Source organism: Dipodomys ordii, unplaced genomic scaffold (genome assembly GCF_000151885.1).
Source record: "Dipodomys ordii isolate 6190 unplaced genomic scaffold, Dord_2.0 Scaffold56, whole genome shotgun sequence".
Classification (NCBI taxonomy): domain Eukaryota; kingdom Metazoa; phylum Chordata; class Mammalia; order Rodentia; family Heteromyidae; genus Dipodomys; species Dipodomys ordii.
The window spans coordinates 1,911,087-1,923,452 of record NW_012267272.1 but is presented as its reverse complement, the minus strand read 5'-3'; the positions used below and the strand labels follow the sequence as shown (position 1 = coordinate 1,923,452).

Here is a 12,366-nt window from a genome sequence, read left to right as displayed (position 1 = left end):
TATTAAATAAAGCTTATTTTGGCCAAGTAATCAGGCTAGAGATCAGAATTAAAACCAAGTACTGCTCTCTGCTCTTTTCTAGCTCTTTCTCAATTCTTTCCTTCTCTTCTCTCTCTGCTCTCTCTCTGCTCTTTTCTAGCTCTTTCTCAGCTCTTTTCTTCTCTTCTCTTTCCCAGCTCCCTACGCCCTCTCTCTCTCTCTCTGCTCTTTTCTAGCTCTTTTCTAGCTCTTTTCTCTCTCTTTCCACTCTCTTTCCCAGCTCTCTCTCTTTCCCAGGCCTTTCCCAGCCACGTGGAATGCCAACCTTGCCTGGTCCCAGCAGGTCTACTGAATAAACCTACCCCGTACCTGAATACCATGTGTGTGGTGCTGTTCTTATTCGGCTACCTCTTTTTTAAAAACCTAACATAAATGGTGTAAAAAAAATTTTTTTAATTAAAAAAAAAAAACTAAAACCAAGTACTAACCATTCTGTACAATAGAGACTGGCAATAAAGCACCTTCAAAGCTAAGTGCCAGTAGCTCACACCTGTAATCCTAGCTACTCAGGAGGATGAGATCCGAGGGCAGAGGGTCAAAGCCAGCCAGGGCAGAAAAATCCCTGTAAGACTCTTATCTCCAATAAACTACTCACAAAAGGCCAGAAGTGGCACTGTGGCTCAAGTGGTAGAGTACTAGCCTTGAGCACAAAGAGGCTCAGGTACAGTGCCCAGGTCCTGAATTCAAGCCCTAGCACCAGCAAAAAAAAAAAAAAAGGCACCTTCAAGCAGCAATATTTCTACTCAAATGTGAATATCACCATATGTGTCATACACAAAAAATACTTGGTATTTAACTACACAGAGCTAGTATTCAATAAAGACAAGGACAATGAGTCTTGCTCTCTTCTAAAGAATAAGCTGAACTCTACACTAACAGTTTCAAATTTCTCTGTATACTGGCATCACTGAAGTCAGTGTTGTACCTTCAGAGATTTTGATATAATTAGTCTGGGATGTGGTCTAGACTTTAGAATTCTAGAAAAATCTCCTAATGTGCAGTTTGGAGATCTCTGTCCTACAGCTAAGCAAGCTAAATGAAAATTGCTAAACTTTATCAGGTTTAGTACAATAAAACAGAATTTCTATTGGCTTTAAATTACGAGGCAAATGAATAGCAAATAAAATCACAAAATAAAGGAGTAGAAAAATTAATGAAATACGCAGGTACAGTACATTTTTGAGAAACCTGTCTTTAAAAACAAACACAATTTTTTTTTAAAAAAAGGCTTTGACTAGCATGACAAATAGTTCCTACAGAGCTCTGCATTCTTACTCTGTAAGATAAAAATAGAGCCAGCACAAATCTATTCAATTCATTTAGGACACTAACTCAAGGTTTAATAACTTTTCTTTTTTTAACTCATTTTGACCAGATGATCAGATTTAAGTGTGAGGGGATAAGGAGACTCAAACCATACTCCTTTTCCCCAGTGTTCCCAGTGCGCTTTCTAATTGCATGTTTTGGCATTATACTCACCATGAGTCAATGTTTATATGTTTACCATCTGCCTCTCTCTACTATTATATATGTTCCTTAAAGGTTAAGGCCACCTTTGCAGAACACATATAACAGTAACAAAAGTGATCAACAATGGCATGTCACATGTCAAATGTCAGATTATTTGTCCAAATATCAAAATATATACCATTCTTTCTTTATCAGGTGCATCAAAGATTCATAAACAGAGTATATAAAAATTTGAAACTAATAACAAAAAAGCAAATAACCCCCTTTTGGTAAATGATTAACACACTTCTCAAAAGGGGCAATTCTGGGTCTATAGATTAATTCAAACCATAGTATTTCTTTAGTATGTGTGAGGCCCTGGCTTTCATACCCTACACCACAAAAGAAAATAAATAAGAGGAGAGGGGAGTGGAGGGTATTCAAAGTCAACAAATTTATGAGAAATACTCAACATTAACAATTAGAGAAATACGCCAGAATCACAATGAGATATCACCCATTTAATTATAATAGCTATTATCAAAAAAGAAAACCATTTGTGGGGATGTGAAGAGGGAATTCTTACAGAGCTGATAAGAGTATATATTAACATGCCTACTATAAAGAATAGTTTCCTCAGAAGCCTAAAAATAAGCCCCATGTGATGGTGTACATCCATAGTTCTGGCTACTCAGGAGGATCACTTAAAATCCAGGGGCTCAAGACAAGCCTTGAGCAACATACTGAGACTGTCCTCAGCCAATGAGGTTCAGCATATCAAAGAAGGATACTTCTTTGCTCATACATATTATTGCTTGCACTATTCACAATAGCTGAGATAGAGATGAATAGGTAAAGGATATGTGGCATAAGTACACAATGGAGCATTTGTAGCCTATAATTTGCAGCAAAATGATAGAACTGGAGAATATGATCTTAAATGAAACAAATCACAGAAAGACAAATGTCACATCTTTGTTCTAATATGAGGATAAGAGAAGTCAATCTGAAAATAGAAGGGGTTATTGGAGACTTGGAAGTGTGAAGAGAGAATATATATAATTACCATACTGTATATCATAAACTATGTACAATTAAAATAAATTTTTAGAAATGCTAAGCTAGTCTTACATTCAGATAATGTCAAGGCTGGACTATTTTATTTATTTGCACAAAATAAGTCTACAGAGTAGTTTTTAAGATTATAACATCAGAGCAATTTCCATATCTTTTCTAACAGTGACAACGAGAATAACCGAAATACAAAATGTCAAAGAACTTACCATGGATATTACAAATACTTTTTTCTTTGTTAAGATTAAGTGATTACATAAATTTCACAAAATACACAGTATTGTGGGATAGTGATACTTAGGTAAAGTCACAAACACATTTTAACCTTCATGAGGTGCACTGTCATTATCATGGTCTATAAAGCTTATGATCGTCACAAACTTGGACACTACAGCTATTTTTTCCAATTCAGGTGATAATACAAATACTTTCATGTTGGTTTAATACCTCATTTAATGCTTTCAATTACCTTTGGAGGCATATAATTATATTATTCTTCACTCCAAATGTCAGCAAATATAAACAATAAGCTATGAGTTAGTTCAGCTAGTAATAGCCAGAACTGGGGTTCCAGTCTAGGGCTACCCAAACTCAAAGTAAGATCCTTGCTGACATTCACAACCCTCAATGTTACCCAAACATCTTATGAACTAAAAAGACTACAAATGCACTTGTTTTTATTGCAGAATTCTATTCAAATAAATAGCTGCTATACTCTTCTTGATCCTAGGTATGCCTCATTTTCAAAGTGTAAGTCAAATAATTTTCCCACACTATTCTCTCAGAAAAGCACTCTGAGATGCACTGGAAAGAAGGCAGCTAGATAAAAGAAGGCAGCTAGATAAATATGTTATTGTTACAATTATCATAATCATCCTTCTCTGACTATACTGATATGGATTCTTTTTTAAGCTCTACATATAAAGACACAATGATTAAAAGACACTCAAAATCTCTGTAATCTCAAGAAGGCTTAGCAATAAAAAATTATTTTAGTTTACAAGTCTTGTGACTGTCAGCTAAAGTGCTTCAAAACTACTCGCACCAACTTGGTTTCTACTGATTTAATGCAATTATGAATTGACTTCTATGGGCTGATAAATCAGAACTTGTGTAAGTGGTTTTCAAAGCAATTTAGTATGATGCAAACTTCGACACACAAATTTTCCCTGGGAAAAAGTTTATAAAAATATTAACTAACATGAAATACCTTCCTGGTTAGCTCGTGCCACTGGGAAGAAGCGGCTATTCTTATATTAATAATTCTTCCCAGAATTAATCAGTCATTGTACATTAGAACCAGCAGCTGGAGTGTTTTGAGTGATAATGAAACCTGTAACAAGGCATCTTCAGCCGTCTTTTCAAGACAATAAGGGAATTAAAATTTCAATTTAAATGCAGAGGTTTGAAACACGCTTCACTGGCAAAATTACTTCAATTAATGTGAGTGGAATACAAAGGATAGACTGCAGAAATGTGATGCAGCAACCAGAAATTATGTCATTAATGTGCTTGCACCAACCCAGCACAATGACTGCAAAGGTCTAATTTAAACCATACATATCACAAAGCTACAGGCTACAATATTAATCAAGTCTCTGATTTCAATGTGACGGATACAGGCTTCTTGTTGGATCACTTTTAGCCTTTCATAAGCCAACAGCAGCTGTTTACCTTGCTGAAGAAAACAAAAGGCCAGGCCTCTTTGCAGACATTCCCTGTCATGACAATTTAATTATTTTATGCAATGCTAAGGTTATCATATCAAAAGAAGAAATAAATATTCTCACCTAGAAGACAATAGCTACGAGACCAGCCTGATGGTGAATCAGGATAGCAAGAAAGGGTCACCACTGATTTAGGTACTTTAGGTTTATTAACCGATAGTGAGTAGGGATCAAATTACTACATATCTGAATCTGCACCTGCCTTAAAATGAAAATGCAAAAATTTCTGACAAACATATCCAAAGAATTGGGGGAAGGGGGTCTGAAAGACTAGACTGCTTTGTCTTTACTTTCTTAAGAAGTACTTTAGCAAAGATTTCCCTTTGGGTTCTTGAGATTCCTTAAGTAGATTTTACATCTAACCATGGGGAAAGAAAATATGATTTTTTTTTTGGGGGGGGGGTCCGGTCGTGGGGTCTGAACTCTGGGCCTGGGCGCTGTCCCTCAGCTCTTCAGCTCAAGGCTAGCGCTCTACCACTTGCCATTTCTTGCTTTTTTCTGCTTATGTGGTGCTGAGGAATAGAACCCAGGGCCTCATGCGTGCGAGACAAGCATTCTACCACTGAGCCAACTTCCCAGCCCCAATATGATTGTTTTGTATATATCAGTTCCAGTGAGAGAGTAATTGTAGACCCTACTCTTCACACTTGCATACAAAAGGCCAAGAGAATACTTCCAGCCTTTTAGGTACACTTTAAATCCTACCTCCATAAAATCCTTCGTGTTAGAATAGACAAATCATTGTTTGTTTGGGACTTCAACTTCCCAGATCATACAAAGAATCTACTCAACTATAAAATGGCAAAGATATAAGAAATCTCTCTCTCATGTCCTTTTTGGAGAATTAAATGAGTCAATAAATGTCACATACTTAAAATGGAATCAGCCCATAGTAGATGTTGTTCATTTAAATATTACCCATAACAGGGATGAGAGAACTCATAAGAGAAGTTTGTCATTTAAAAAGAAAAAGAAGACATAAAGAATTTCAATGAAAGCTGTTGATCAGTAGGGGGTTGGAGGAATAGGGGAAAAGAAAGCAATAGAGAGGGCTGCTCTGATTAAAATTTAATAAGGGCACATCTAAATACCATGGTAAAACCCTTTGGCACAATTAACACACACGAAAGAAAAAAAGTGACAGGAAAGTAAAACAGGCTATGTTGAAAGGCAGGATTGTGGGAGACTAGGGGTAAACAGAAAAGTTTGAATGAAGGTGAGTAGGGCCAGAAAAGGGTAGGGGGCAAAGGAGAGGAATGGGACAAAGCCTACCAGTCTGGCTAGGACACATTGTAGGCATACACAGGCAGGGATGTCACAAAGAAACTCCTCCCTTGTCTAGTTAATATAAGCTAAAAAGAAAAACTGTGTGAAGGGGTGGCACTGGTCAAGATGCACTGTGTTCATAAGCTGCTTTATTATATGGTGCCTCCTTTGTACAACTACTTAAATATAATAAACAAATTATTTTAATTGGTGGAATAAAAAGCAAATCAAAAGCAAAAAATACAAAGCAGCGCTCCTGGGAAAGAAATACCTTTATCTCCACATACTACTACTAAAGGTTCACATAGTTATGCATTTAGGTAATGATATATGAACTCTTTACATATTCTATGGTGTATGTAAAGACAGAAAAAAGTTAAGACATACCCCCTACACTGAATGACTTACCACACAAACAAAAGTGATTGTATTACAACGAGAAAAGATAGCTTTTGAAAATATAAGGGAAAGCATCTAGATATTTAAGACAAATATTGTGAATCAGCTCAAGGTAATATATAGTCAATTAAAAGAGAAAAACCTAATGCAATCTTATAAGCCAACAATAACTAGAAACCATAATTTATAACAAGCTATTATTTTTAAAGCCTGCAAAAAGCGATAGCCTTATTAAATCCAATTAAATATATGTACCACCTCTAAGCAACATATTCCCAAGTATTATCAAAGAACACAAATGAGGGCTTCAGTATGTGAGAGGCATATCCTATGCACTTATAGGAAGATAATGTTGGTAACACAGTGATTCCCTTAAATGCAATGAAAATCTTATCATACATTTTGTGGAATTTAACCAACTAAACTAAAATTACTGTGGAAAAGTAAAATGCCAAGAACATCTTTCTTTACCTCCTATCAAGATATAAACTTACAGTAATTAAAGTATCATGGTTTCAGTATAGGTATAGATGAATCCAACTGAACAAAGTAAAAAAATCTGGAAATAAATTCATGCATATGTAAAAACTTGGAATGTGACAAATGGCATTATAAATCAATGGAAAAGGGATTCAGTAAACAGTCTAAGCCAACTGGCTACAAAATTGAAAAATATTTTTCTCCCCACTGGGTATCAGTGACTCATACTTGTAATCCCAGCAATTTAGGAGACTGAGATCCAGAAAAGTGACAGCAGAAAAACACATGAGACTCTGTCTCCAAAAGAATAAACAAAAAGCAGGACTAGAGGCAGGGCTCACATGGTAGATTGCCAGCTGAGCAAGTAAACTAAGCAAGTAAAAGGCTCTGAGTTCAACTAAAAAGTTTTCTTTTTTCCCCTTTTCTCTTTGCCTTGTCTTTTTTCTTCTCTCTTTCTTATTAGTATATTAATTGTGTAAAGAGAAAGGTAAATTAGATCTCTATCATATCATATAAAATGCACTTCAAAAGAAAACAGTAAATTCTCTTTAAGACATTGGAATTAAACATTTTTCTCAAAGCAAAACAATATAGCATAAAAGAAATTTCATTGCGTTACAATAAAAAGTATAACAAAAGACACAAAAAGTAAAACCATAAGCCATCAGTTGTAGGAAGATACTTGAAGCCTACCTAGCAGGCAAGGAATTTTTAATGTTAGTAATATAAAAACAACTACAAATAGTTTTTAAAAGGGGGGATGGAACGAAACTGCTGGCACCTCTATATGACGGAAGTGTCCTTCCTCCCCAGTCTTCCTCATACTACCCACTGTGTGATTTCAGCTACAACTGACCACCCCAGTACCCGACTGCCTGAAGCCTACATCTAGGGATTTTTTAATTAACAAAACAATTTTTTGAAGACTCTTTCCCTCTGAAAAATAAATCTGCAATTTAAACCTAAAATTCTTAATTAGGAAAAGGGAAGCTATTTTCTTCTACAAAGCTGGAAAGACACAGTACACAGCCTATACTATACTGCTTCTTCTCCAATACCTTAGTACTTTCCCTACATTTGGAAAAAGGCCAGCCTACAGGAGAATGATGAAGACACAGAGAAAACAAGTGGAACTTACACTCCTGTTCATCTATGTGTCAAGAATTCTTGTTTTCTTCCCTAACATGTACTGAAAGCTTGGTCCCCTGTGTGTGGTACTTTGGGGAAGCAGTAGAGGGTGGAATCTTCAGCAGGAGGTGGAGCCTAACAGAAGAGAGACCCTTTACTGCCTCTTTACTTCCTGCCCACCATAAGGTGAGTTGCCTCCTCTACCACAAGCTCTCACTGTGAAATACTGCCTCACCAAAAGCCAATGGCAAAGGGCCCCACGGAACCATGAGCCTCTGAGACCATGAACCAAAATAAAACCTTTCCTCCTTATAAGTTCATTTCCCTTAGGTATCTGTTATACAGATGGAGGGCTAACTAACACAACTAGAGTCAAAGTTCTCTAAATACTAAAGCTATTTAATAATGTCCTGAAATAGAATATTTAAGTAAATAAATTAGCCCTTAATAAAACCATAATATAAAAATCTGGAATCCTAAAAGTAATATAATTATATAAACAGAAACGCATGTTAGCAACCGATTGGTAGCTAAAAGCAAGCACATTCCAAAACATGATTCTCCAAATAAATGTATAAATGTATATAAATATGCATAATCATATCTATTCTGATTTCCAGATATTGATAATTCAGCACAAATATGCAGAAACCACCACTAAAACTGAAAAGTAAACTAATTTCTGTCAGACAACCTAAAGTCCTATTAAGTAAAAGGCTGGCAACAACCAATTCTTTTGCTTCTCCCAAAAAAGGGCCATTATTAACCTCTTTCCACCTGTCTATGGAAACTGACCACTGAGTGTAGGGAAAACCAAGTATTAATATAGGATAGTACAGTGCTTCTTACCCTTTGGTTACCACATTCCTTTAAAATGTCTTATAAAAGGTACTTGGCAAATTTCTTCTTGGAAAAGTGAACTAATTGGAACTACAGCATTTAACCTGTGTCTCCAATTCCCCTCAGTGTTTTGATCAGTGCTAGAACCAATGTAATTTGGTGAAACAAAGATAAAGGGCTTTGCATCATTTAGAGAAGAAAACAGTTCAAACACATTCTATCTACAGCTGGGGACTTCTGCAGTCCTCGTCTACTTGGAATGAGATGAAAGTAAGCATGTTATTAGTGCAGAATAGGCAGTAAGACAGTACAGCCTATATTTAGGGACCAAAATGTGTATTTCTATTCTTTATTCACCTGCTTGACACTCACCACTAATTGCAACCTTCTAGGAACTTTCGTTAATTCAAAAAGTAGAACTCAATGGACTTATGAGTCTAAAAGGTAGGTTGTGAACTTCTCTTGCTCAACCAAGGTATTTCTATGATTCTTTTTTTTAATCCATTTTCTTTATCAGTTGACATGAACAAAACAAAGCTAAAATGCAGGAATTCATTAAAAAAAACTGTGAGATACCTACTTTATAAATCTTCAGATTATTTGAATCATGTAGATTTCATCCTTTAAAATGAGGTTATCTTGTTCAGAAGCTAAAAAACACTTCTCATTAGCATTGCCACATGACTGAAGTATTGGGATTTTTCCTATTATACTTCTTGCCACTTACTACAAAGGAAGACAAGACATAAATAATAACCAACTACCATTTCAAAAATTGCAATTAGGAAAAAGTATCTTCTACAAAGATTTGGGAGTCCTAAGAGGACAGTTTATTGAGCTATATGCATTACAGGATTAAAAGGGAACAATAGAACAACCAAAAAAAAAAGTGTTTTTACATCTTAGCAGAAGTGGCCCTTCCCACAGGCTGTTCTCTTACCAGCATATCAGTGGCACTGAGATAGTGCTTGCTGGCCATGCACTGTTCCAACTTTTGAGGCACTTGCTTGATGTTCTCAATTTCATCCAACAGGTTCAAGACATACTTATGTTCAATGCCTTCAATCCACAGTTTCCGAAGTTCATCCCGTTTGCAGTGTAACAGCATTTTGCATGAAAGCAGATTCTCTTTCACCTACAATAAAGCAGATTTAGTTTTTGGGGTCAGTCTGCAATCTTACCAGCCTAAATCTACAATTTGCTTAGCATTCTTCATTGGCCCTACTGTATGTAACAGTCCTAATTCCCATCCCCATTTTCTTCCCTTCCTTGGTCTGCTCCCAAAATTCTAATTTTGTTTCTGGCACTGACTCCCTTAAATACATCTCTACCTCTCTGTGCCTGTATTTTCTCTCCCATGAAATAAGAAACTTGTTCCTAACATACCTTTGAGTGGGCCTACAAATAATTACTAAGTATATAAAGCATTTCACATAAATATTTAATAAATATAAAGCTCCAAATATAAAGCTTCACATAAAAGTTAGTACATCTAAAACAGGAACTATAGCTCTGAAAGTATAATGCTATTATTCTTTCCCCCAGTCCTCCTTGCACATGTCCTAGTCAACTGACAAACCATTTGGTCTATGCTTCTAGCTCTAGACCTCTAGGAAAAGTTGATAAGAAAAGATCAGAGCACTTTTCTCAACTAACTACAACAAAAATAACCCAATTACCTAAAAAGGGCACATTCAGAGTTATTTCAAAGTAAGAGGTATTTTTTCTGTGCATTTTGAACAATAAATATTAAATAAGACAATCTGGGCAGACAAATCTGCAAAACTCTTATCTCCAATTAACCAGTAAAAAGCCAGAAGTGGAGGTGTACCAGCATTGAGCAGAAAAAGCTAAGCAGGCGTAAGGCCCTAACTTCATATTCCAGTACTTGTAGTGGAGGGAGGTAGGAGAGAGAAAGGGAATACTTGGAGGGAAAAACTAAAACAATAAAAGACAGTTTCTCTGAATTATTTGAATTGGAAGTAAGAGTAGCACGAGATAAGGAAATCCTGGTTTTTATCATCATCTGTGATTTATTGGACTTTAAGTCTATCTCTCAAGAACATTCCTAGTTCCCAGTGGAGTTACTGATCTCTAGGTCAAGAATTCAGCTACTAAATTTAATACATTTTATTTTTTTCCCATCCTCCCCTTACCCCCTTACATTTTAAATCTTAGTTAAAATCTGTTAGAATTTGTTTTCTAGTATTGTACTTCTATCATCTCAGTACTATAATTCTCAGCATTTCCCTCTGTGTATGGTTACTATGAAAACAGCTAAAACTAAATTTTATGTCATACAACACCCAACTAGGCTGTTGATCAAGGAAACAACAGATAAACTTACAAAATTTCAGTAAAACTTGGCTAACTCTTGTATGACTGGCAAATGACAATTATGGAATTTCACACTAGCATAAGGAAGTAAGCTCACTTCTTATTTTTGCTCACTACAGAAAAGCAAAGTAAAAGTAAGGTAGAATTTTTTTGTGGAGGATACATTGGCATAGGCTATGGAGGAAATGAACATCATCAAAATTATTCCCTAAACTGAGATAACAAAGTTGCAGACAGGAGAAGCTACAACAATTTTTATTACTAAATTTCCCTGGGGTTTTATAATTTTTTATTAAAAGCCACAATTATGAAATGTTATTCTAAAACTTGGGAGATTGTGTCAACAACAGAAAAGAAACAAGGAATCGCAGAAATACTATGCTGAGTAAAAGAAGCTAGATACTCATGACATTAGAATCCAAATCAGTCATTACTTGAGCAGGCTATGGAAGAGACGTCATTGCAGGTAAAGAGCAGGAAGAGGCCAGGTACAGAAGTGAATCCCTTAGTTTCAGCATGAAGGAGGCTGAGGCAGGAGGGTCCCAAATGAGAGGCCAACATGTGGTATGTAGCAAGACTCTTTCTCAAAAAAAAAAAAAAAATGGAGGAAAGAACTCCCTAGGAAAAACTCCCTAGGTAAAAGAACTCAGTAGGTAAAAGAACTCCCTAGGTAAAACTCCCTAGGTAAAGACTCCCTATGATGGTAAAACATTCAAGGATATATACATTCACCAAAATTACTGAACTGCACTATATAATATGTTCATAATATTATATGTAATTTATACATCAATAAAAATAGGGATACAGGAATTATGGAAAATATTAAAATAGTATTATTATACAACCCAGTAATCCCACTACTGAGTATACAGACAATGGCCATCGTAACCTCATAGTAGGGAGGAAGTTGTTGTACACATTCAATAGAAATCATACTCCAAATCATATCACTTCGATCATTTCCGGGGCTAACAATATGCTGTTTGATAGTCTCTGAAGATGCTGCTCAGCAGCAGTGAGCGGCAGCTCTCATTGCACCTAATCACAAAGGGAAACACCAGATCCTTCTAGTACACTGCATTGCTAAGCTAGGATGCTTGACAGGATGTATGAAATGAGTCCATTTCTGGTGTTTTCAATTTATGATGGGAGTATCAGGATGTAACCCTATCATAAATTGAGAAATGTCTGGATATCCAAAGGAAATGTATCTGTATGTCAAAGAGACAGCTGCTCTCCCATGTCCACTGCAGTCCTATCCTCAATAGCCTAAATAGAGAATTAATCTAAAGTGGTTATCAACAGAAGAAAATAAAATGTCAGAGAATATAAAATGGTAGTTACGGAGGGACAGAACTAGAGAAATGTTGGTCAAAGAATACAAGTTAAGATTAATAAGAGAAATAGCTTTGAGAAAAAACATTGCAGAACATATGGACTAAAGTGAATAAGAATATATGGTAGCCAGACACCAGTGACTCACGCCTGTAATTCTAGGTACTCTGTAAACTGAAATCTGAAGGTTGCGGTTCAAAGCCAGCCGGAGCAGAAAAGTCCATGAAACTCATCTCCAATTAAACAGCAAAAAAGCCAAAAGTGCAACTGTGGCTCAAGTGGCAGAATG

At 36.0% G+C, this 12,366-nt stretch overlaps 1 protein-coding gene across 3 annotated transcripts in view; it reads right to left on the bottom strand.

Annotated features, from left to right (window-relative positions):
* The window catches only part of Exoc4 (exocyst complex component 4), a 691,471-nt gene that overhangs the window by 649,950 nt on the left and 29,155 nt on the right, over positions 1 to 12,366 (bottom strand). For all 3 annotated transcript variants that reach the window (XM_013021696.1, XM_013021697.1, XM_013021698.1), the window contains exon 3: positions 9,343 to 9,537. In XM_013021696.1, coding sequence (XP_012877150.1) covers positions 9,343 to 9,537 — 195 coding nt within the window. The remainder of the gene's footprint in view (positions 1 to 9,342; positions 9,538 to 12,366) is intronic.